This window comes from Lutra lutra, chromosome 10 (assembly GCF_902655055.1).
Source record: "Lutra lutra chromosome 10, mLutLut1.2, whole genome shotgun sequence".
Lineage (NCBI taxonomy): Eukaryota > Metazoa > Chordata > Mammalia > Carnivora > Mustelidae > Lutra > Lutra lutra.
Window position 1 is genome coordinate 57,395,011 of NC_062287.1, and position 24,988 is coordinate 57,419,998.

The window sequence follows — 24,988 nt, forward strand, 5'->3', positions numbered from 1 at the left end:
AGGGAAAACAGGTGGATTCCATAGTCTTGGCTCCCAATGGAAGGAGGCGCACTTGTGTTTCCTTTAGAACTGATTTCTGGGTACCGTATTCTTGGAGCAGTTTGTGGACCTGGAGGTGGGAGTTGTTGAGCAACATCACTGGCTGCGTTTTGCCAGGGATACAGTCATGTTCTCCTCTAACTGCTGCTTCTCATACTGACTGGGATCAAAGCTGAGGGTGTCCCCTCAGCTCAGAGCTGGAGGCATTTCTGGGAATGGTGGGTGGATCGGGAGCCAAGTGCCCTCCTCTCACCTCCTCCCCAGCACGACGGCCTGGTGTGGCCCTCGGAGCCCTCCCGTGTGTCCCGGGCAGCGCCTGAGGTCCGGTTGGGCAGCGTGTCCTTGATCCCCCTGCGTGGCAGCGAGAACGAGATGCGCCGGAGCGTGGCTGCCTTCGCTGCGGACCCCCTCTCCGTGAGTGGCTTTCTGTCCCTGTGGGCAGAGGGCTGGGGCCTGGCTGGGGTGTGCCTTCCGCCTGAGTCCCCTCTCTACTTGTCCTGATTGCCAGACACCCCCCGTCCTCCTCCGCGTCCTGACAGGCTCTTTCGGTTGGTGTAGTTCACAGGAGCCCCCTCTTTGCATGGCCCTGGGGGACCCAGCTGACCTGAGTACTCCCAGGCTGGCATTCCCAAGTAGCTGCAAAAGCTTAAGCAGGCCACCGGCCCTGTGAACCCTCCCAGCGTGCTTATGGAATCTGGCCTTCTGTGGCTTCCCACAGCTCCTCCGCAACGTCTGAGCGTGCAAGAGCCAGCCCCTGCCTCTGGGACTCTGCTGCCACGAAGCCTTCCTGTTCAGACACCCTCGTGCCCTGCGTGCCCAGTGTGAGCCAGCGGGGAGTGCATGAGGAAGCCTCACCCCCACACCCCGCATCCTGACTGCAGCATGGGGTTCCCTGGCCAGGAAGCGGAGGGCATCAGGGTCTGCCTGAGGAGGAACCTCTCATGGGCTCTGTCCAGGTGCTCAGCGCCCCTGGCTTGGCCTGCTCCCCAACCAGGGTCACCCACACTGAGTTTGAGGGGTTGGGGAGATGGGATGGGCATCAGTCAGGAGATCTGGAGGACCACCATCCTTGCAGAGGCCCAAGGCCCTGGGGCCCCGCTGGAAGGGTGCCCACCCCCTTGTCCCAGACTCCAGAGCAGCAAACGGCGGTGGATGCTCTAAAGGAACACTGAGCTGGGATGGGGAGGGAGCTCTTGGGTATGTTTCTCTGTAGCCTAGAGCCAGGCCTGGGGGACTTCAGGAGCTCCCTCCAGTCTAGCCTGACTGGGAGGGCCCAGGCTTCCTGGTGCCCCTTCCCCACTTTGGGGGCCTTTTGATAATATAAATATATCTGTATATTTTATCCTATATTGCTGAGGCCTGTGATTGGCTGGGGGTTTCAGGTGCTCTGGTGTAGGAAGGGCCAGGAGTTCAGGAGGCCCAAAGGTGAGTGCCTCGTGCCCTGAAGCTGGGGGAACCTGGGGCCCTGAGCTGTTTAGCCCCTCCCTCCTGCCCCAGGCCCAGCTCCATGCCATCCCCATTGCACGCCTGTGCAGCCGGGCTGGGAAGGCCTATCCTGACCCTGGCCAGGACAGACCCCAGCTGGAGCAAGCCCCTTTCCTGGCTGCAGTCTAGAGTCTGGGCCGGGGCCTGGGTGTAGCCCGGGAGTGACTCAGGGCAGCCCCCCACCAGCCCCTCTGAGACACAAGGTCACAGAGTCACAGGAGCTTTATTAAATTAGGAAGAAGAGCCTCAGGTGTCCCTATGCATGGCCCTCCAGAGATGGGCCCTGCCTTACCCCTGGAGGCTGCCCTCACTGGGCACTCCCTGGTTGCCTCCTCCAGGAAGACAAGGCCCTGGCAAGTGGGGGAGATAATGAGCTGTTCAGAAGAGACCTATTTGGGACTCCCTGGGAAGGTGCCAGACACCACATTCCTGCCTCTGCTTAGAGCCTCATTACCGCCCTCTCTCCAGGGGCCCAGCAGACAGGCTGACCTCCCAACCTTAGCCTCAGCCAGTGGGGGCTGGGCAAAGGGGGTGGAGATGGGTCACCTGACCTCTGATTCATATGTTCCCACTCTGGGGAAGGCCAGTGTAGGAATGGGGTGTTGGGGAGCTGAAAGCTCCTCCAGGTTCTGTGTTCCAGGCTCTTGAGGAGGGGGAGTGGATATCAGACTGGAATAGGTCTCCTGGCCAGTTTCACAGGCTGGGGCTAAGCCCCTCGAGTCCCACTCTTATCCTCCCCTAGGTGGGCTGCTCCGGGCCAGGCTGACAGATTGAAAGTCCGACCATTCTGCCTGCAGCTAGGACAAGATTGTCGTCCAAGTGCTCAGGGGCTGGAATTCTTCCCTGGATCTCACCTTGGATTGACCAGCTAGTTCTGAGGCCTAGAGAGAGTCTGGTGGGTAAGACTGGAAATGCCCCAATGCTAGGCTGCCAGCCTTGCTGCCCAGGGTCAGGAACTGGCTGCAGTGACTCAGTTGGGCCACCAGGGGGCAGCCATGGATAGCTCAACATTACCGTCCCTGAGCAGGTTCTGGAGACCCCAGTGTGGCTGTCCAGGCCCAGGTGGTGTTCTGTTGGAGTGTGAGGTGGGACCTGGCCCTGCCTTTGACTCCAAGACTAGTGATGTTCTGGAAGGCAACACCAAGTGCTTTGGACTCCGAGAATCTAGGAGCCAGAAGGAGAGAGTAGCGCTTTTCCAAGTACCCACTGTGGGTCAGCACCTTGCTCTCTGCACTGTCTCCTCCTGGAGGAAGCTCAGAGAAGGGAGGCTCAGAGAAAGGGAAGTGACTTGTGCAAGGTCACATAGCTTTCCTGAATCAAACCTGAGGTCCGTTTCTATAGTCACTCTTTCAGGGGGAGGGAGTCTCCCTCTTCTGTATCCCTCCTGATTTAAATTCTTCTCTCTCCTCTTATAAGTGGTCCCATATGTCCCCTGGGAGAGGGGATCTGAACTGTCAGGAGTTAATAATAACTTAAAGTGCTTTCCCTTGGGATCAGGGACAACATCCCAACAGGAGCCTCAGGTCTCAACTGTAATGAATTACGGCAATGACAACAGCGTGATGGGTGGTTTTGGGCAGGAGACTCTGCTGGTCTTGGTCACAGGGATTCCAAGAAATGGGGCCTCTTGGAACCCTGAGTGGTTTATATTCACATTTAAGGTTGGGGTTGTGGGGGAGGGGTAGGATGTGTCAAGATCCCAGAACTAAACCTATTGAGGGGTGGGAAGCAGCTCTAGGAGAAGAGGGGGCTTTCTGGAGGAGGAGGTACCCCCAAGCTGGCCCTGAAAACTGGAAGCCTTGCCAGTATACGTGGTAGGAAGGGGTGAAGCCAGGGTGAGGGCGGGTTGAGGTGTTTGGAGAGAAGGACCCGGTGACCCAAGTCTGGGCCTGACCACAGTGAGCCCTGGGAGAGAAGGCTGTGGCAAGTCAGTCTGGGTGGAGAGCATTATGGATGGAGAGGGAGGAGGGAAGAGGGAAAGGGCTGGGCAATGGGGTGGGATATCTGTCTGTCTCACTCTTTCTCTCTGCTACCTCCTTCTTGCTCGACCCGCCCACCCTGCAAAGTGTTCTGCAGCCTTGGAGGGCCTCGGGAGACCCCCAGGCTCTGCAAGAAATCCATAGGACAGGGGAGGGGAAGATGGGCCCTGCCTTCTCCTTCCCCCAGATCCAAGGGATTGGAGGGAGGCCTGGAGTGGAGACTTTCTCACCGGGCCCCGTGCTCTGGTGGCTCCCCCACTGCCCACAGCTCACTGGGAAAAAACATGGGTGTTGGACACCCGTTGGGCAGATGCCCACGCTCCCATGTATAAGCTCTGGAACCGTGGCTGAGTTCCTGAGGTCTCTGATCCTCACTGTTCACATCTACTTTGGAGGTATTAATAGTACCTACTAATGGGAGGATTAAATGAGCTAATATGTGTGAAGTAACTCACACTATCCCTTGGTAATCCCCTTCCCGCACATGTCTAGGGAGACCTGGCATCCAGAGTCTTCTCCAGGCCTCGTATCTTTTACTTCAACAAGCCCTTCTTGAACACCTACTGTATACAGAGCTTTACTGGACACTGAGGGGGAGCACATAAGTAAATGCCGGTGCGGGGGAGCACTTCCAGGAGGGGTATTGATCAGGAAAAACTCCACAGAGGAGGTGAGGCTACAAAGATGAGCAGATTTCTACAGATGGAGTTAAGGGGGAAAGGTGTCTTAAGAAGACGGAACAGCATGATGCAAGGGCAAGGTGTTGTGACCCTGCAATGAACAGCCCGTTGTGGTGCGGCTTAGTGCCCTGGGGGCCTCTTCCCCATGCCTCTGGTGCTGGGGTTTTGCCCTTCTTGCCTCTTAAATGTAACCACATCCTAGTCAAATGGGCTCCTTGGGGTCTTCCCCCACCAGAAACAATTCCTGTTTCTTTAGCTAGCTCTGTGACCAACGTGTGATCCAGGCCCTAATTGCTGGGGAATGTCTGTCTGTCGCACATATACACATAAGTACAGCTGGCATGAACCTCCCAACCTCTCCTCCAATAGGACACTTCCTTCAGGAAGCTCTTCTGGATTGCTCTTCCATACTGTGCGCACTTAAGAGTATGTGTGCCTGTGTCCAGTCACTTGACCCCAGCTAGGGCCTGGCCCGGGGAGGAGCTACCAGGGCAGGGTTCCCCAGTCAGCCCGAGCTGGTCCAGTTCTGGCATGTCCCCTCTCCCACACCACTCTCAGCTTGTGGAAATTTCCGCACTTTCTTTGCCCTGGTTCCAGCTCCTCCTGCTGTATTTATCACCCTGGAGACACAGTGGCACGGGCGCACACATGCCCTGTACACACGTGCCTGCACACCTCAGCCTGCACTTCCAACACACACACGCACACACGCATACATGGCACGTGTCTGAACGCCCCCACAACAAAGCTCTCTAGGAAAATTGCCCCCACCCTGCTCCTCCTCCTCCACTCTGTCCTCCCACCACCAACCACCTCAAGACACTGAGACCAAAGAGATGGGCTGGACAGCCCTCCCACCGCTTGTCAGCCTGGGAGGCACAGCCCACTCCCTGACTACAGCGTCCTCCTCCCCCCCAACCCGTCTTCCCCACCACCCGCTTTTCTCTCCGTCTGTTTCTGTAGCTCCTCAGTCCTTCCCTCTCTGCCACTTCTCTGCTCCTGTCTCTCTCCCCCTGCGCCTCAGTCATTCCGAGTCATCTTAGCACTCTTTCGACCCCCTGAGGTAGAAACTGTGCTTCCTTCCTGCCCTCCCTCCTGGGGGCCTTAGGTTGGGGACCTCATGGGGCTTATGGGGACCGAGGGACAGGCCTAGGGGACCCAAGGGCCTGAGCCTCCAGATCCTGTCACGTCAGCCCCTCCTCCTGTGTGCCTGGCACCATGGAGACCAGCGTCATGGTAACACAGCTTGGGTGGGCACAGCCTTCCTCCTCCTAGGGCCCCCCCATGGCCTTCTAGGAGCTGCCAAGCAGCTCTGAGGAGATGGGCCTTGTGCTGGCGCCCACCCCCAGCTCATACCAGCCCAGGATACCCCCACCCTGAAGCACTGCAGCTTCCAACGCCGCAAGTCACGAATCCCCAGTTTGGGGGGAGGGTGGATTCTCTTGCAAACAAGAGCTCCAGAGCTGAGGGCCTCGGGGGTCTTTCATTGAGGGCTCATTTACTAATTGAGGACCAGAGAGGGCAGGAGCTTGCTTAGGGGAACACAGCAAGTCTGGCTCCTGACTCTCAGAATCAGTTCTCTCCTCTGGGTTCCCACCTTCCACCCGGGTCACTGGTCACTGGGGCACAGGCGTCATTCCAATCTGGGCGGGCTCCAGCCAGTCCTTAGTGTTGACAATGACAGTGACGCAGATGGTAATACTGAAAAGCCACAGTGAAGCCCCCCACCACCACCAGGGCTAAGGCTTTGCTTGTGTTTTCTCATTTGATCCTTACAACAAACCCACCCCATGAGGAAGATATTCTCATTTTATAGGTGAAGAAACCAAGGCATGGACTTGACAGTGTCAGGTGACTAGTAAGTGGCGTGGCTGAGAAGGAACACAGGTCCCTCCCAGAAGGTGCAGGTGAGCAAAGCCTCAGGCCCGGTGCCCCCCTCCCAGCAAGCACTCTTTCTGAGTCAGTGACAAACCATGTTTTCCATTCTGTCTTTCCTTCTGGGAAGAGTTCAAGGGGAGGATCTGGGGCTTAGTCTAAGTTTGGCCATAAGGTTTCTAGAAGCCACAGGGTTATTTTTCTAAGAAGGTGGAGAGGGATCAGAGCCTTTCTATTGTGGTTAGCCGTAGGGAGTACACCCCTCACAGTCCAGCAATGCAAGCTCACACCTCCCAGGTCCTCGTGGAGTCCTGTCCAAGCCCAGGCAGGCACTGTGTGATGGAGGAGACCTTGCTTCCCGGGCCCAGCCTCAGCTTGTCTACCGACCTTGCCTCCCTCCTGGCTTATATAATCATTCAAATATAGCAGCTGCCTTTATCCCACTGAGTCACACCCCCTCCCGCCCCCGCTCAGGTGCGGGGAGTTAAGGGGGAAGAGGTAGATTGGGGCTGAGTGGGTAGCTCAGGGCCTCCTGGAAGGAGAATTGCCTCACTGGAGGGTGGTGGAGGTGAGGAAGCTGGGGCCAGAACCCCAGGGTAGGCGAAACCTTCCCCAGAGTATGAAGCCACGGAAGCCACGTCTGTTCAGACCTATCCTGCTGAAATGCCACATTCCTGGGGATACCTCCCCAGGGTCAGGAGCTATATCCATAGCCTTCTTTCCTAGCGGTGTGCCCCAGCAGAAGAGGTGTGGAGGAGGAGGTAGTGGAGTGGGGCAGTGGCCACAAGTCCCTGGTCCTAGGTCTTGGCCTGCCCTCCGTTCACTGTGTGAGCTGGGCATGTTTCTGCCCTCTTGCCTGTTTTCCCCGCTGCACCATAAGGGGCTGGATTCCACTGGCTCTGGCATCTTGTGCTGTCTGGTCCATATTCCAGACAGACATCCAAGGAGATGACCTTGACCTTAGGCAGAAGGCCCTTCTAAGCATCTGGTCTAGCCCCATCTCAGGCTAACTTCCCTCTCTTCCTTTTCTTTGTCCATCCCAAATCTCTCCATCCTCAGTGGGCCAGTTCAGCACCCCCTGCCTCCCACCAAATCCACAGGGCAGTGGAGACAGGAAGCATTACTGGGTTCTGGGCTGAGGGGCTGAATTTTGACTGCCTCTCCCCTTCTTGAATTGGCCATCTGCTCCACCACTTCATTCCCCCGCCCAGCAGGAGTGGGGAGCTTACTACCCCCATGTGAGGTCACCCCTTCTTTCATGGGGCAGCTCAGACTGATCCTGGACCTGAAGCAGGCCCACACAGTGCCTCAACCCTCAGTTCTGGGTCCCCAGAGCCACCTTACCGAGGTGTTGAAGAAGCCATACAGCTTAGAGCTGTTCTGGAGCCTGGCATGGCTTTTTATTCCTTTGTCAACAAGGGCCTTGTCACCTGTGGCGTGATGGGGTCTGTCCTTCGTGTGGGAACACAGGGAAGTATGCCAGGCCCTTGGTGAGGACTTGGTGCTCCTTCAGCCATTGTCCTTGAAGCCACAGGTGGCATCCTCCTGGCTGAGTGGGAGGCAGAGAAGCACTGTGAGATGGAGCCGAGTTCCCCACTCCCTCCCCCTCACCCCTGGGCTTCAGTTGCCAAGACTCAGATCCGGGCCCATCCTGGCTCCCAGCCAGAGGGAGTCACCCAGGAGTTTTCAGGCTGAGCCTCCATGAAATCCATGTTCTGCCAATTACCAGCCTTCCCCTGGGAAGGCCAAGGGATACTCCATGGACTCAGTCTGCCCTTGGGTGGGTGGGTGGGGCAGTGGTTCCCACAGAGTGGGGCAATCAGGGCCCCCCCCGCCCAATCCACCTACAGCCTGTTCTTGAGACCTTGCTCTGGTGTGGTCCTGTGCCGAGCTCTCAAGCACTGTCTCACTTCTGCACTCACCGGTGTTTGCTCCTTACTTTGCTCAACATTTCTTACTCGGACCTGGTGAGGCTGCCCCAAGGCTACGGACTGGGGCTGAGGTGAAGAGGACTTTGGCCTGTCCTTGAGAGAAGTGTGATCCAGTAGAAGAAATGAGGTGACCCTGAGCAGGGGGTGTGGAACGGTAAGACAGATGACAGGGAAGAGGGAGGCAGCCAAAGGCTGCTCAGCCCAGAACCCAGTGGTTCCTCCTGTCTACCCTGTCCCCTGTGGGTGAGGGCAGGGAGTGTGTGAACTGATCCAAGAAGGTTAGGCCAGGATTTGGGATGGGCAGAGAAAAGCAAGAAGAGGGGGAAGTGAGCCTGGGAACCAGAGGGTACCAAGTCAAGGAGGAAAAAAGGACTGATGTGCGCTTAGGGACTAGACCCTCATCCGTGTGGAGCAGAGAATGGAGAGGTCAGTCAGAGCAAACCCGAGAGACTTCAAATACCAGGCTGACAAGCTTGGCCCTTATCCTGAAGGGACTGAGGAGCCATGCAAGTCTTTCAAGGAAGAGTTATATGACGAGCTAGATAGTACCAGGGGCAGGGTAGAGTGGAATAGTGGGGTTGAGGGCTCTGGAGGGGCTGGAGAAAGACCAGAGAAGGGGGAAGTAAGCTGGGCCTGGAGGGATGGAAGCAGTGGACAGAAGAGAGGATTACAGAGGGAGAGGAAGGTGACAGATTTACACAGGAAGTGCAGGAGAAGAAAGGGGCAAAATGACTTTGAAGTTTCCAGACAGGATTAGAAGTTTGCTGATGCCTTTGTTAGGGACAAAAGATATGTGGGATGTTGAATATTTGAGTGTGAGGGCCTCTGGGATGTTCCCACAGATGTCCAAGAGGCAATCTGTACTGGAGGTTTGGAGCCCTGGGGAGAGGGCTGGCCTGCACGGGAGCACTCGGAGATGGTGCACTGGGGGAAGGCCCCGAACTCCCTGAGGCCAGGGTGGAGGAAGAGGAGAAAGAGGGCCTGGTGCTCCTGTGAGGAGCACCCATGTTGAGGGGGCAAAGACAGGATGAGGCAGCGAGAGAGACAGAGGAGGGGCCGTCTGGAAGGTGGGAGGGAAACAGCCAAGCAGGAAGGAGGCGGGAGAGGGCGCTGGGAATAAGCCGCGTTCTTGGGCAATGAGGAGTTAGCTGGAGCCTGCAGTCCTCGAGAGGCAGTGGGCGCAGGGCGGAGGCTGGATCCCAGAGGCTGCACCCTCGCGTCGCTTGGGACAGCCACCCCCTCCCGGCTTCCTCTCACCTCCCGCCGGTTCTGCCAACTAGCCATAACCGGGGTCTGCCGACAGGCGGCACAACGACGGCCTAGGCCTGTGAGCGCGGCACGCCCGGATCAGCACCCGGGAGAGCGGCCGGGGCCTGCGGCGGGGCGGGGCTTCGCCGTGAGCGCTCCGGGCCTAGGGTTCCTGCGGGCCCCGCCTCCCAGGCCGCAAGCAACCGGAGGAGCCGAGAGCAGGCCGGAAACCTCGGGCCCTCTCCCCTTTCAGAGGCCTCCCCCATCCCGGCACTGCCCTACAGCAGCTCCTGCCCCAACATTTAAGGCCATTACTCTCACAGCCTGATCAACTCAACCTCTTAAGGGGACGGGAGGGGAGGAAGAAGGTTCTCCACTGGGAACTTGGCAGACATTTCCAAAGCCTCACAGTTCTTTGAGCTTGGAAATTGTGACCTCTCCTTTCAGATGAGAAAACTAAATAGAAGTTCAGAGAGGTTAAATAAGTTGCCCAGGGCACGTGGCAGAGCAGGGATCTGAACTTCCGCCTGCCTACCTCTAACCCGGGAGTACCCTAGGACCCAGGAGTTCTGGCTCTTGAGCTTCGTTTCTGCAGACTCCTTACTTCTGGGGCAGCTGCAGAGTCTGGTGTGGCAGTGGGATGGGGGGAGACCTTCCCTCCTCCCTGACTTGCTTGAGTATATTCCCAGGAAATTTCTGAAGATGAGGCCTCCACTGCCGTTTCCAGAGTGGGAGGGCAGAGAGGAGGCCGGGTGGTAGGTGAGGCCTTAGTGCACCTGCTTCCCCTGTGCCCTGGAGGTGCCCTGCTTTGAACCCCTCTGACTCAGCTTCTGACTGCTGGGCTCCTCGGGCCGTGAAGGGGAATGGTGAGAGGCTGAGTCTGGACATGGTCCAGGGCCTGGACTTTTTGGGCCTGAAAAATGCCTTCCCAGCTGGAAGGCATGGGGCAGCGAGGTCCCAGGTATAGGTCAGGCTGAGAAAACAGTTCGGCCAGAGCTTTCAGAGGTCTGAAATTTTACCTTCGGGGACCACAGTGGGAAGCAAAAGCTCCCTCCCATTTTCTTTCCTGACACTTGCTCAGCCATGAGAAGACCAACTTCTGTCAGCCTGGACAGGCCTCATGCACAAGCCAGGTCATTCCTGTCCATCCCACCAATGTTGTGTGCCCTCCCCCTGTGCCCATTAACAGGGGCTATGTTTTCACTCAGTCTCATGGGCTTTGCAGCCTGGATCCTGGCGTGTGGGGCCAGGGGTATTGCCCCCACTGGTCAGAGAAGTGAGGTTACTGGTGAGTACATCCCCTTCTCCTGGGGTCCTTTAAAGACCCACCTGGTATCCTCTCTTACAGAAATGTTCACAAATCCTAGACTGAGTCTAGGGTCCTCTTTGGGCATGACAGACACTGTGCTTCTGTCACACTACCAGTCATAACCACCCCCCCCCAACACACACACCTTGACTTGGTGCTTCTCCAAGGCAAGGAACAGTCTGAGTCCTATTTAATGAAGTTGGCCAATGGTAGGTGTTTGTGAATGAATGAAGAAGTTAGTGGAGGTGAGTTCAAGCCCCATATTGGCTGTAGAGATTACTTAAAAATAAAGTCTAAAAAAAAAAAAAAAGTGCATGCTTCAGCATCAGGTCCCACAGTGTTCTGACTAAGCAGAGCCACCAAAAGTGGACTCTGTGACAAGGCTTTGAGTCCAAACGACCTTAGCAAAAGTCCCCAGAACCCCCTGTGTACCCAGCTCCATGCTGGGGACACACCCCAGGACCATGATACAGACTCAGTAAGGGAGCCCAGAGTAGCTGGTTTTGCCTGGAGCGGGGCCCTTCCATACTTGAGGAGGGCTCAGAAGTGTCCCCTGACCCTGAGGGCCTCCAGAATGGGGTAGTGCAGGGTCTGGGTCCCACTCATCTGTCCCTCACCCCTAGCTCCCATTTTAGTCCATGCACAGTGCAAATCTTCATCCTCCTACCTCTCTAGGCTCCTCTCTCTGCTTCTCTCTCGCTCGCTGTCTCCCATCTTTACTTTTTTTTTCTTTTCTATCTTTGTTCATCTGTATGTGTTTTCCCTATGCCTCTCTGATCTCTTTATATTTCCGTCTTGATCTCTTTGAGGCTCTGATCCTGCTCTTCTCTCCTTCACGCATTTCCTTCCTGTCTGTTTCTCTCTGTCTCTGTCTGTTCCTCTGTGTGTGAATCTTTCTTTTCCTCTCCCAGCCAGAGTCTCTCTCTACCCCTCCCTCCCTCTCAGCCTCTCTGTCTGGGCCTCTCTCTTCCTCCTCCCTCCTCCCTCCCCCTTCTGCATTATCAGACCTGCTCCAACCTCCTCCCAGAGCCAGCCTAGCGGCAGAGGCAGTGGCAGCAGGAGAGGTGGGAGCAACTGGGGCAGCAGCAGCACTGGGTCGGGGTATCAAGTCCAGGCTGAGTTGGGGACAGGCTACCGCTCTTGGTCCCCGTGCCTACTGGGCCAGGCACCCTGCCTGGCACCCCGGGCAGGGTGGACAGGGTGAGGTGCCACCTTAGTCTGGCTGGGGAGGCAGACGATGAGGAGCGATGGGGCAGGCATGCGGCCACTCCATCCTCTGCAGGAGCCAGCAGTACCCGGCAGCGCGACCGGCTGAGCCGTGAGTACTATCGAGGGGCTGGGGTTTGGGTAAGCGGCTGCAAGATGCACCAGGGACAAGGGTCCTGGGAGTGCCTGTGAAGAGCTGGGGTTGGCGTGGGGCTGAGCCACGTGGAAGGATCGGGGATCAACCCTGCTCCTGGGAGCCTGGTTGCTGGACTATAACCTGGGGGGCCTCTGCACAGGGCTGGGGGTGTCTGGCATCAACCTAGGAGGCGATGGGGCTGGGGTCCCATAGAAGGGGCTGGGGGAGGGGTTAGTAATGAACCTGAATTATCCTTCCAGGGGCTGGGGGTGGGGGAGGTCTGCAGGGAGTTCCAAGGAGCTCTGGGGCGGGGACAGGGGCGGGGGGTGGGGGGCACCGAGATTAAACTGATTCGGAACCCTGGAGAAGGATGAGATGTCTAGGACCACGTGTGTGTGTGTGTGTGTGTGTGTGTGTGTGTGTGTGTGTGTGAGAGAGAGAATGAGAGAGGGAGAAAACAAACATGAATATGAATAAGAGTGGCGCTGGCACAGAACAGGGTCTGGGGCAATTGCCTTTCATGGGATTGGGATTCACAGCCACCAGTTTAGGCAACTTTACCCCCAAAACATCCATCCTGGAGAGAGCCATGGGGCTAGTTGAATGAGGCCTCGTGCACCAGCTTCGTGGTCCTCCACATGCTGGCGGGGGTGTGGGTCGGGGGCAGGTTTAGTTGTGCAGGTGGGGGGGTGGTTCTGTGGAGGTGGCCCTCCACCATCTGAGGGCTGCCAAGGTGGGTGACAAGTGACATGTGTTCCCCAAGTCCTCAGGGGGGCAGGCCTCTGCCTGCACATGAAGGTATGTGTGTGCATACTTCTGTGAGGGGCAAGGGGACACGTGGGGTGCGGAGGGGCCTGTGGAGTCCTGGGTGGTGGGATGGGCAGCAACCTGTCCGGATGCGTGAGCCATGCGGTGTGACCGTGCGAGTTCATCTGTGCACGTGTGGGTGCAGGTTGCGCTGCCTGTCAGCACAGGTGTGTGTATGTGAGAGTTGGTGTGTTCGCAGGCATGTTAAGATGTGCAGAGTGACCCCCATACCGAGTGCATTGTTTGATTCCAGTACGTTCATGTGTGTGTGCTTATTTGCCCACACGTGAATACTAGCATTGCGCTGTGTGTGTGTGTGTGTGTGTGTGTGTAGACGTGGATGTCTGTTAACCTGAGTGTTCGAGTGTGGGTGTGTGAGCATGATGCTGGTGTGTGTGAGTGGATATTGGTGCTTGTGTGGCTGGTGTGTGTGTGTGTGTGTGTGTGTGTGTGTGTTCATCCCCCTGGGCGTGGGTGGCTATTGCCTTCCCCTGGTGGTTGAAGACACAGCTGGGACACTTTGGCCCACTGAGGCAGGGCGGGGGTGGCTGAATGTGTGACCACCCCTGTGAGCCCAGGACAATTCATACTACACCCTGAGAGGAGAGGCAGGAAAGAAACAGGCAATAATGGTTCTGCCCTCTGGGGTCTCCTAAGCTTCCTAGACATAAAATAGCTTGAGAATAATTAAGCATAAAGATCAGGATCAAGCTAACAGGTGGGGGTGGAGTGGGAGCGCCATAAGCAAAGGCCCTGGGGGGGGGGGGAATGGGCCATGTGCCTGGAGCTGTGAGGAGGCTAAAGGGGGAGGCAGCAGCCTCATCCTGTAGGACTGGGAACTCCAGACCTCTTGGGCTTTACCCTGAGGGTCCTGGGGAGCCCGGCAAGGCTCCGTGTGGTGGAGGGACAGAATCAGGTTTGGGGTTGAGAAAGCTGCCTCAGTGGCACTGTCACAGTGGAACTGGAAGAGAGCGAAGGGGCAGGGAGACCAGGGTGGAGGCCAGGCAGGTGTGGGCATCTAGGAGGTCTGGGACCAGGTGGACCAAGGGGCAGGTGACCAGGGCCTTTCCAAAGGAAGAAGTTGGAGGGCCTGGGAAAGAAGGTGGGAAGGGAAATGTCAAGGAGGCTTGGGCTTGGGCTTGGGCTCAGGTGGGAGGGGTGGTGCCAGGACCTCAGAGGGTCAGGGTTTTGGAGGGAAAAGCCCCTGGAAAGCTCAGGCCAACAAGGGAACAGAAGAGATCCCCAGCGGGTTTCTAGTCAGGGTGCCAAGGGTTGGAAATCATGGAGTTGCCTCTTCCCACCCAGAACTGAGGCTGTGGATTTGTCCACCTCCTCTGGCTGCAAGGCCAGGGCTGAAGCTCCTCAGCAGACGCGAACCTCGGTCTCCTTCCTCAGGCTCTGTAGGGGACCTGTTGGTTGCCTGAGCTGGTTCAGCTCGGTGAGAGTTAATCGCCTTTATGTTCCCTGCACCCCCCAGTTGCCCCTGCCCACCAAGCAGCTCCTGCCACTCTTGCTGCTTCCCACTCTAGCCTCCCGTCCCCAGGGACTGCTGATGGCTTGGCTGGGATCTAGCCAAGTAGGGGAGGCAGAGCTCCCAGCAGTACCCGCCTTCTGTCTTAATGGCCTGGGAGTCTCACCCTGAGCCAGGCTGCTGTCAAGTCAGGCCTACACTCCCCGGGCTTGGGCCTATACAACCTACCCACTCAGCATTCTCCCATTCTTGCGTTGTGTTTACCCATTCATTTATTCCCTCAACAGCAACTGTCCAATGCCTGCTTGCTGCCCACTGGGCTGGTCACTAGGGACACAGAATGGACACAGCCCCAGACCCTGCTCTCAGGGACTCCTGGTCTGATGAGGGAGGCAAGACTGGAAACCTACAGCCTTGTGGTGTGAATGGTGCTGTGCAGAGGGAGCCCCAGGAACTGTGGGGCCCAACCCCCCAAGCCAGGGCTTCAGAAGAGGAGACACTTGAGCTGTGTGTTGAAGGATGGATAGGAATAGCCCATGTGGGAAAGAGCAGAGGGAACAGCATGTAAAGGTGGGTCAGTGTGAGAACTTGCTATGTGACCAAGGGACAGAAAGAGTTTGGGTTGGTGGGAGCAAGAAGGGAGTGGAGAAGAAGGGAAGACAGGAGGGGCCAGATTCGGTAGAGTCTCAGATGCCAGGCTAAGGGGTTTGGACTTCTTTTCATAGGACCAAGTTGCTAAGGAAAAGCTTTTGAATAGGAAGGCTCCCCTAGAAAGCCCTCCTTGGTTCTCCCTCCCTCTGACCCCATGACCCACCCTGCAGTCTCCCCGACAGTACGTATCAAGATTGTAGCCCAGACTCTGCTTTCCTCTGTGATGCCCCCTGGGTGCGTGGTCCTCACCCAACCCACCAAGGAGTTTCTCTGAGGCAGGAGCCTTCTCCCTGTGCTTCCCAGCACAGGGCTGGGCATCTAGGCTCTGTCCAGCCTCCCAGCGGGAGAGGACATATAGAGCATCTGGGCCTTCTCGTAGTTGGTTTACTCTTCTTTGCAACTTGCCCACAGATCTACCCAGCCCTGCTTACATACCCCGTGGGACAGGATGCTCATCCCTTCCCTCTTGAGCAGCCCTTCTCTTGGAGTGGTTATATCTATCCTGGGCTCCTCTCCATGGCCTGGCTGCTTGGCTTTGTGTCCCTTCTCCATCCTTGGTCACTGTCCTTCCTCCCAAGTAGGTCCAGGCCAGAGCATAATGGTTCAGGAGTGGTATGAACACATCCTGGGCAGAGAGTAGGGAGAGAAAAGCAGCCTTTATCCCACTACAGATGGTAAAACTGAAATGGGGCAGTCCCTGACCCCTCTCCAAAAATAATGATAAAGAAGTAGGCATAGATAAAAAAGGGAGTGAGGATAGACAACAGAAAGAACTTCCTACCAGCACAGAGGGGTGTGGAACCTCCTGGCTTTGGGAGAGTGGGCTGTGGGCATGAGGGTGAAGTCTTCTGGAACAGGAGGGGGTGTAAGGGACCGAGGCCCTCTCCAGCTCTGTCCCTCCTGCAGGTGAGTGAAGTCATCCAGGGAAAGGGGGATGGCAGGGGCTGAGAGAGACAGGGGAGGGAGGTGAGGATTCACTCATTCATTTAGCAGGTGTGTCCTGGGATGCTGCCCATCCAAACAGGCCAACTCTGCAGGGCGCTGGACACAGCAATGGCCACATGGAGGAAGGCCCATGGTTCCCCCTACCTCTGCCAGTGTCTAGGGAAGGTCTTTCAGGGGAGGGGTGGTTGGGGCTGCCCTTAGAAGGAAGAGTCACTTCTTCAGGCAGAATTGACAGCTCCAGGAAGAGCAAACACCACGTGCAAAGGTCTTGAGGGGAGAGCAAGCATGGTTTTGCTTATGTGAGCACTGAAGGAGGTCAGAGCGGCCTAAGCATGAAGTGCAGGGGTATGGGAGGGCCTGTGCAGAGATGAAGGAGGAGAGAAATGAGAATTGAGGTTAGACTATAGCAAGCACTTTCTTCTATAGCCAGGGTACCCCCAGCAGCTTTGACATGTAGGCATCGTTGGGAATTTGCAACTTCTTGGTCTCTCCCAGCGACCTGCCGAGGGACTCCTTGCTTGAGAATGAAATGCTCAGTGAGCAGAGCCCCTGAAAATGGGGGAGAGGCAGCACTTGAAAGTGAGCCCCTTCCAGAAAGTGGCATGCAAATGAATGCAAAGTGATATGCAAATAAGCCAGCTTAGGCTTGGCAGCTTTGTCTGGGAGGATGAGACATCACCCCCTTCCATGCTTGACTCCCACCCTCTGGGCCCCCAGCCCCCGGCCCCTGGGACAGCCTGAACACCCTCATCTGCTGCTCTGAATGCCCCAGCTTGTCTGAGCCACAAGGTTGTGGCCTCTAGGTTAGGGGCCACAGGCTCCCTGTCAGCACCCCCATCCTCTCGGGAAGTCGATATATTTAGTAACGGATGTTTTCAACACATTTATCTCCCATTGTTCAGCTGCCCGCTCCCTGGGAAAGGCCAGGTCCCCAGTGACGTGACCCACTTCTCGAATTCCCTGAAGTCACCCTTCTCACTGCCCTCCCTGAAAAACAGGAGGCAGCTGGGGCTTGGTGCAGCAGAAGGGATTTAAGTCAGACATCTGGGAGGACGTCCCAACAGTGTGGTTGCTATGAAATATGCAGACCCTGAGGTTTCTGGGTTCTCACTTTTTCGATGGCTACCCAGCTCCAAAGCCAGAGGAGGCTTGGAGAATAGAGTAGAAAAGGTGGTGACAGGTGGAGGGTCAAATATCGGCACCATTACTGGGCAGCTGTGTGGGCAAGCTACTTAATTAACTTCTCTGAACTCTGTGTGAATAGTGGACTGGGAATATTAGTACTTTCCTGGCTGAATGACTGAAGAATCTGGAAGTGGGGAGCTTCGTGGCAGGCATGCGGCGGGTGCTCATAAAGGTTAGCTGTTGCCATTATAAACCACCCACCCTCACCCACACTTTTAGAAAGATTCAGTGGGGGCCTGGAGGGGGAGAGACCAGATCTAAGAGCCCAGAAGCTGTCATCGTGTGGGAGACACAAGGATGTCTGAAATGGAGCCATGGAGGTGGGAATGCTGAGAAGTGTGGATGCTCCGTGGGAGGGCCGAGGGCCTTCAGAGACATGAGACCACCTCCCTCGGCTGCCCTGGCTGGTCAGGGTCTAACCCTCAGAGGAGGCAATGGGGAAAAGGGCTCTATGAGGAAGGGGTTAAGCCAGCGGCTACACCCATAGCAGGCTGTGAGTCATTCTGGGAGTTGTAGTCTGGCATGAGTTCGCAGTAAGTATACTTAGTCCAGCCACCTGGCGTCCAAATGCATACTGTGCTGCTGAGGCGGGCTGGGGACAGGCCCTGGAGGGGGCTGGGGGATGCAGGGCCCAAAAGTGGAGCATTGTCAGTCCCTCCCTCAGGACCCCTCAGCCTGCTGTGTGTTGGGCCATGCAGGTGGGGGTAGGGATAAAGGGATTAAGCCATAATTAGGACTCTTCACACATTCACACAGAAGTTTACAGCTTCCAGAGCACTGTTTTCACATCTATGATCTCATTTAATCCTTACCACAAACCCAAGAGACTGCTGTTTTCTGGATGAAGAAACAGAGGATCCAAGAGGGGAAATAACTTGCCCAAAGGTATTCAGCCAGTGTCTGGTGAAGTCAGGCTTGGAGCACATGTCTGCCCGCTCCCAAAGTTTCTGCTCTTTCCATGGATTGTTCCAGATAGCAAAGGTCAGGCACTGAAGGACAGGCAAGACACAGACAATTAGAAATCTCAACAGAGGAACGAAGACCTGACTCAAGGGACAGAAGGCAAAGCCTGAGCTCCTAGGGATAGGAGGTTAAGAAGTGGATTAGGCAGACCCCAGACAACCAATTCCAGGCTGAGAATTTGGACTGCTTACCATGGCCCACCAGGCTCTTCCCAAGAGTTTGGAGCAGGGGCAGGGACTGATTAGAGCTGGACTTTGGGAAGATTGATCTTGCCTGGGCTGAATGGTTAGGATTGGAGAAACAACACAAACTGAGACTTCTGAAGTTCACCTGTGGTGCTCCCAGCACTTTGCTCCTCTTCCTCCGCCACACTTCTTCCCAGTTTCTTCCTCCTCCTCCTCTTCCTCTTTTTCCTTCTTCCTCTACCCTGTACCCTCCACCCCATCCTGGGGAGTGAGAACTACACCATAGAGCTGTGCTGTAATGCCACCTGTCTCCAGCAGGGGTTGCTGTTGTGCACAGTCAGTTGCAGCCTGGGTTCTCCTCCTGTCTGAAGGGCCAGAGGGAGGGAGGCTGGACAAGTAGTAGAGATGAGGGGTGGAGGAAGGGTAGCCCATTGTTCTCCACTCCCACTGGGCCCAGGGTGAGAGGGCACTGCTGACCTGGCATAGGGAGGAAAGAGGGCTGAGGAGACACCAGACCCGACATGGCAGGCACAGACACATGGAAGGGGATAAGTCAGAGGACAAGATATTTTACTTCCTCACAGTTCTGGGACAAGTTTAGATTTGGAATTGGATATAGGATGACAATTGCATTTGGAATCTGGGTTTCTACTAGATTGTGATTTGCTTGATCCTGAGATGAGGGCTAAGACTGGTTGGTTTGTGTTTCTGTGTGTGTGTGAACCTGAATGTGAGCTTCCCATTGTGCATGTGTATTTATGGGTCTGAGAGTGTAAGGGTGTGGGGGTCAGTGTTTGTATAAAAGTGTGGACATATTAATATGTGTGAATATGTGAGTACCCATTTTCCTGCCTGGTTATTGGTAAATGGTAATGTGTATGTGAGTGTGTGCTCCTCTGTGTACAGTGTTATGCACTCATGTTCTAATAAAACTGCCTGTGGGTGTGCGTCTCCGTGCATACGTGTGTCTGTGTTTCGGCGTAAAGGCAGGGACGTACGAGTGTGTGTGTGAACCCAGCAAAGCCACGCCCAAGATGTGGATACTCAACATTTTCTCTCCTGAGTCCCATCTGCCTGAAGGTAGAGACAGGGTACGTGTGGACTTGGGCTGGGGGGTGGCTGTCACGTGTAGGGCTGGGCTTCCCTTGGAAGACTCTGGGACACCCTCCTCGTCAGTATAGGCCCTAAAGGAACGTAGCATCTTTGTGTTCAGGCTCAGGTCCGGGATCATGCCATGGAGATGGGGGACAGGCCGTACTGGCACTCCTCTAGCAGAGCTTCGGGGGCTCCCAGCCCAGTCCTTTTCTAGAGATACAAATTCTGAAACCCAGAGAGGGCTAATGATTGACTCAGCATCACATAGCAGGATTCAGGGTGAGATGGCAAGGCTCGCAGCCCAGAGAAGGGTGTGTCTGGCCTAGAAGGCCTCTTTCCATCCAGCCTCTGGAGCAGATGGGGAGCTCAGAGTAGGGATTCAGTTCCGTGGCATGAGGACACCTCCTGCACCTGGGCCTTTCCACTCCTCTGAGGCCTCAGATGCTGCCTTTGAAGTTTGTACCAGAGCCTCTGCCTGCTGTGAGACTCCTCCCGGGCACTTGTGAAGTCTGTCATTCCTGGAGCACGGTGATTCTGTAGAGAGGAGTCCGGCAGGGGAGTGGGACCTCGGGGAGGGGGTCTCATCTTTGCATCAGATGCTTTTTTAGGTTTTTACTGTTCTGACATTCAAGGCTTTCCCTATAATCCTTTCTTGGTGTCTTAGTACTGAATCAGTGCTGGGATAGTAGGGGAGTCCTGGAAACAGCTTAGCTCAATGAGGGGGGGATGGGGCAGTCCCATGGGGAAGGGACTCCCCTAAGGGGAAGGGATGAGCTTCCAGTCCCTGGTGCAGGGAGGTGTGAACAGGGGGGCTGGGCAGCCTGGTTAGGGAGACTGTAGATGAAAATCCTGTCCTAGCAGAGAAGTTGGTTTACAAACTCTTTGAAATCCCTTTAAGCTATAGCTGCCATGGAGGGGCCCGAGAAGGACATAGCTTGGCCCAGTGAGCACGGGGAAGTTTGAGCCCCACAGTGCTTTTCCTGGTGGCCTGGGCAGTGGGAAACTGCAAGCAGGAAGATCCCCTTCCCTGGGAAACTGGAGAGACACTGTCTTCTTGGAATTTTAAGATTAGTGGGAGGGGGCTGGATTCAAAGACACCAGTGGAGCTGGGGATACGATGGGTAGGAGGCAATGGCCTTGCTGGCAGCCCTGGCAGGGAGGGAGCAGACAGGCAGCTACCTTCCTTTGGGCTGAACTGTGGGGGGACTCTCAGGTTAGAGGCCCATGTGAGGCTCAGAACTGGGCTCTGGGTGGGGTGGGGGCAGAGGCTTCCTGGTGCTGTGGGCTGAGCAGGGATTGGGTAGAGAGCAGAGAAGCAGGCAGCCTGGTACCGCATCTTTCCCATGGCAGAGAATTCAGAGTTATCTTAAAACTCCAAGTGGGGTGCAGTTTGGGGGCTAGAAGGAGAGAACTAATGATCACAGATTGCCCTTTCTATTTTCCAAATTACCTTGTTTAATCACCTCAATAATCCCTCAAGGAGTTTGCACTGTTTTGTAGTGGGGAATCAGATGACACACTAAAATGGTCTAATTGAAGGCACTTTAATGAAGCAACCATTGTGGAGATGGGGCAGGATGAAGGGAGAAAAGAGGGAATGTCGAGGTACTTGGGACTAGCATCCATGAGGCCCAAGGGACAAGGAGAGTGCTGTAGATCTGAGAGCCAGAGCCGGAATAAAGGTATGCCCCCCAGAGCCTGTCAAAGGAGACAAAGAATAGAGGTCTGGAGGGACAAATGGTTGGTGGGAACCCAAAGTCCAGAGAGGGTGCCAACTTGCCCAAGGTCACACAGCTGGTTGGTCTCAGATGGAGCCAGAAGCCAGGCCCTGCTTCTGCACATGGATTTTGTCATGTTCTCTGAAGCTTGGTGGGATCCAGGTACCAGAGTTCTTTCTGCGTGTCTTCACAGGTGCCTTGTGGGCTGCTAGGAGTCTGGAGCTTCCTCTGCCACCAACACCCTGCCCCCTACCTGAGTAGCACTGGGGCTGCTAAAGAATGTCATTCGCAGGGTTTGGTGTCCTGGGCCCCCACAGAACCACATGCTCATGGATCCCACCCCTCCTCAATGATGCCGTTGCCTCCCCTGCCCTGTGCTTGGCACCCTGGCCGTGGAGATGGGCTGGACAGCCCTTGTCCTCCCCTTTGTTAGAGGAAGGCAGTGGACATTAAGGGGTGAGCCCAGGGAAGGAGGAAAGCCCACGCTGGGACCGCTGATCAGGAGACTTCCCCAAGGAGGTGATGCTGGGTCTTAGCCCTGAAAAATGAATGGGAGTTTTACATGTGAAGGAGGAGAGGAAGTTAATTCTAAACAAAAAGCCAACACAACAGCAGAAAGTCATGGTGGCAGGGCCCAGGCTGCTGGGCTGGGGGAAGGGACAGTTGTGGAAGCCCAGTTCACCCAGGGAAGCCAGGGAGGGTGGAATCAGGGTCATGGTTAGCTTTGGGTTTTGAAAGCCCCAAGTGAAGGGTGAATGAAAGGGGCCAGGGAGGAGGCTGGTATGGAGATGCAGGTAAGAGGCAAGATGGCTGCACTGGAGGTGGCTGAGGACAGGTGAGCCTTGTAGACAGGTCACAGGAGGACTGACAATCCCCACCCCCCAGCTCACCCATCTAAGCATATCCCGAGTTCTTCAGTGTCCTCCCTCCAAGGCAGAGATGGGTGGCAACTCCAGACTGTCCTCCAGAAGCACCCCTTCCTCCCTCATCCTACATGTGGCTTCCACACTTGAGTACCCATCCCTGACACCCATAAGCCACCCCCTCAAACTGTAGCCACCAAGAGCAAAGCTCTGTCCCTGCCACCTCATCTCTTGATAACATTTACGACTTGTCCACTGCCAAGTCTAATAAAAGTCCTCCCTTTTAAGACCTTCATCCTGGAGTTTGATCTCAACCCTTTTTCTATCCAGAGCCTGGGCCTTGGCTTCCTCGGGAGATGAGTCAGTGAAATGGTTCCCTCCTGGTGCTGGGGGGCAGTCATGGGCTTTGGCCCAGCCAGCTCATCCGTGTGCCTCCGTGCCAGTGGGGACCCACTTTCAGCCTCCGCTGGGCCTCAGGTCGCTGACTCCTATCAGTGTTAACTGGCATCTCTGGTGCAGGCATCCCCCGCCCCCCAACTAAGTGCTTGACAATCGTTAGGTGCTGTTGTATGCAGCTGGACTCCAACTCTAGTACCCTCCTGCCCCTGGCTTCTCCTGGGTCTAGCTTCCTGAGCCAAGGGACCAAGTGTCCAGGCCACAGACATACAGCTCCAGGCATGGAGAGACAAACAGAAATAAACAAGAAAAAAACTCAGCAGACACAGAAGCCCACATACAGAGAAGCAGACCCTAGTACAAAGACATAGAGAGACCCACCACAAACACGCACATAACACAGACATCAATATACACTGAGAAACAGAGACAGGGTAAATCTAAAAAACTGACCTACTAATGGGATGAAGTGTAACACCTGTGCACATAACCCAGGTGTCCACACATGCAACACAGACACGCATTCGGCACACAGAAACACTCACACTTAGCATAAACACGGGCTGCCCATCAGGTGGCCAGACAAAGCTACCTCTGGTTCCTCACCTGTGAAGCATTCTCACCTCTGGGTTATTGCACATGCTGTTCCCTTTGCCTGGAACATTCTTCCTGGATGCCTCCTTCCTCCTCAGGGTTAATTCCTATCGTTCTTTATGTCCTGGCATCCCTTATATACTCCGAACCTTGGAGCTCTCCCCTGCTCCAAGGCATCACTGACTATTTTCCAACCAGACTTTGACAAGTTTTGGGATGAAACTTTTGCCTGTGCCCGGTGAGGTGGTGGCTGTGGTTGTGAGTAGGCCATTGGGGCTGAGAAACCAAGCAGAGACAAATTTGGGATGGAGGGGGACAGAGTCAGGAATAACAATGAGGAGTTCTGACTGCTTGGGGCCTGAGTAAGCATTTAATGCACAGGCTGGCATAGCCAGATGTTCTTTGCCTCATTTTTTTTTTCCCGACTCTACCTGATTTCTTTTGCGTTTCTTCTAGGCTTGCTGCCCAATCCAGTTCCCTCCTTCCCAAAGCCAGTCCTGCCTCTTGCCACCTCTCTGAGCTCACACATGCTCACCTGCTTTCTTCGCTTGGGTGTATCCTGCCTGTACTTCTAAGCCTGGGGAAAACTTCATGATTCAACTCCTAGGGTCAGAGGCACAGCCTCCAGACACAGTCTCCTAACCCAGGCCACTTAGTTTGGTAAAGGGAGGCATAGAGTGGAGTGGTTATGAGCATAAGTCTTGGGAACTGTCTCCTGGTTCAAATCTCAGCCCTTCTACTTCCTGGCAGCAGGACATGTGTAAGTTCTGCCACCTTTGTTCCCTCATCTGTGAAAGGGGGACACTAATAGAGCCCATCTCATTGGGGCTGCTGCAAGGATTAAATGAGACAAGTGTGTGGTGTACTTGGCATGCAGTTAGGCTCCCGCTCCGGGCTCTGTGAGAGCTGAGGGAGAGCTAATGAGATCAAGGATGTGCAAGTGCACCCAGGAGGTGCCTAGTGAGTCCTTGCTAATTGGAACTGAGTGAAACAAACATGTGTGTGAGTACCTACTGTGTGCCCTCCATGGCTGGGTCTTTGCACTTCCCCTCCTTAGTATCTGCAGGGCCACTGATTCCATACAGCTGTTACCCAATGGGGGGATCAGAAAGTGAGGGTGTAACTTCTTTTTTTTTTAATTTAAAATTTTACATCTATTTTATTGAAGTATAACTTATATACAGTAAAATCACCAATTTAAGGTTTGTGATTCAATGAGTTTTAGTAAATGCAATATACAGTCATATAACTGCCATTCCAATCAAGACAAGAGTATTATTGCCTCAAACTTCCCTGTGCCCTTTGCAGTTAATCCCCCTTGGGTGGGGGGGGGGTGGCTTTTTACAGGGCTGTGAGAGGTGCTGGGTTTTTACTTGAGCTGAAAACCTGGACATATAGACTGGAGGTGCTTCTAACATGCTGGGTGATGCCAAGGAAATGCTCACCCTTTCTGGGCCTTTGTTCCTGTGGCCTTTGTACCTCCTGGCAGAGGTAATGAGGCCAGGGAGAGGATGGGATGCACAGGCCACAGTTTCCTAAGGGTACACTCTGGGTCTGAGAGGGGTCAGTTGGAAGTGGTGGCCTCAGAAATCCAAAGAGTGGGTGACAGGGAGTAGAGAGTTGGTGTTCTCACAAACCTGTCCCTCCTTGGATCAGGTGAGCCCTGTGGCCCTGATGGGAATGACTGTTTGTGGGTCCAGACTGGAGCAGGGACCTGGCCAAGATGACTCCACATCTCTCCCTATCTCCCCCTTCCAGGGGCTATAAACCCCTCTGAGAATTAGCAACTCCCTGAAAAGAAGGGGGCACTTTTGTTCCCCAGTTCTGGAACCAAATATTAAAGCAATTATGTAACTAGCAATAAATTACTTAAAGTAGTGACTCACTCAGCTTAATTAGAGCAAGAGCAGGGAGGGATTAAGGTATTTTTAGAGCACACACCTCACTCCCTCCTGGGGGGAAGGGGAGGCCTCTGTGCAAGGTGGGGGTGGAGAAAGGGCTGGGAGCTCATGGAAGCACCCCAGGTGTCTGCAAGGAGATGAAAGCTGATCCTCCACCCCACAGAGGTCTCAGCAAAGAGAGGCCAAGTCAGAGCAGTGGCAGGAAGAATTCAGATCAGACTTAAGGAACACTTGCCAGAGATACTTGTTGGAGAACTGGGACAGGTAAACTAGATTATGAACTCTCTGAGGGCAGGGACTAGGTCTGTGACCCGCCTGCCTAACTG

General features: G+C 55.2%; 2 protein-coding genes across 5 annotated transcripts in view; both read left to right on the top strand.

The window, feature by feature from the left end:
* Positions 1–1,381, top strand: part of ARAP1 (ArfGAP with RhoGAP domain, ankyrin repeat and PH domain 1) — a 61,033-nt gene extending 59,652 nt beyond the window's left edge. For all 4 annotated transcript variants that reach the window (XM_047690854.1, XM_047690857.1, XM_047690856.1 and 1 more), the window contains 2 exons: positions 304–453; positions 758–1,381. In XM_047690854.1, coding sequence (XP_047546810.1) covers positions 304–453; positions 758–775 — 168 coding nt within the window. In that variant the 3' untranslated portion in view covers positions 776–1,381. The remainder of the gene's footprint in view (positions 1–303; positions 454–757) is intronic.
* Positions 1,382–11,572: 10,191 nt separating this feature from the next.
* The window catches only part of PDE2A (phosphodiesterase 2A), a 91,340-nt gene continuing 77,924 nt past the window's right edge, over positions 11,573–24,988 (top strand). The window contains exon 1 of the mRNA XM_047690861.1: positions 11,573–11,864. Coding sequence (XP_047546817.1) covers positions 11,794–11,864 — 71 coding nt within the window. The 5' untranslated portion in view covers positions 11,573–11,793. The remainder of the gene's footprint in view (positions 11,865–24,988) is intronic.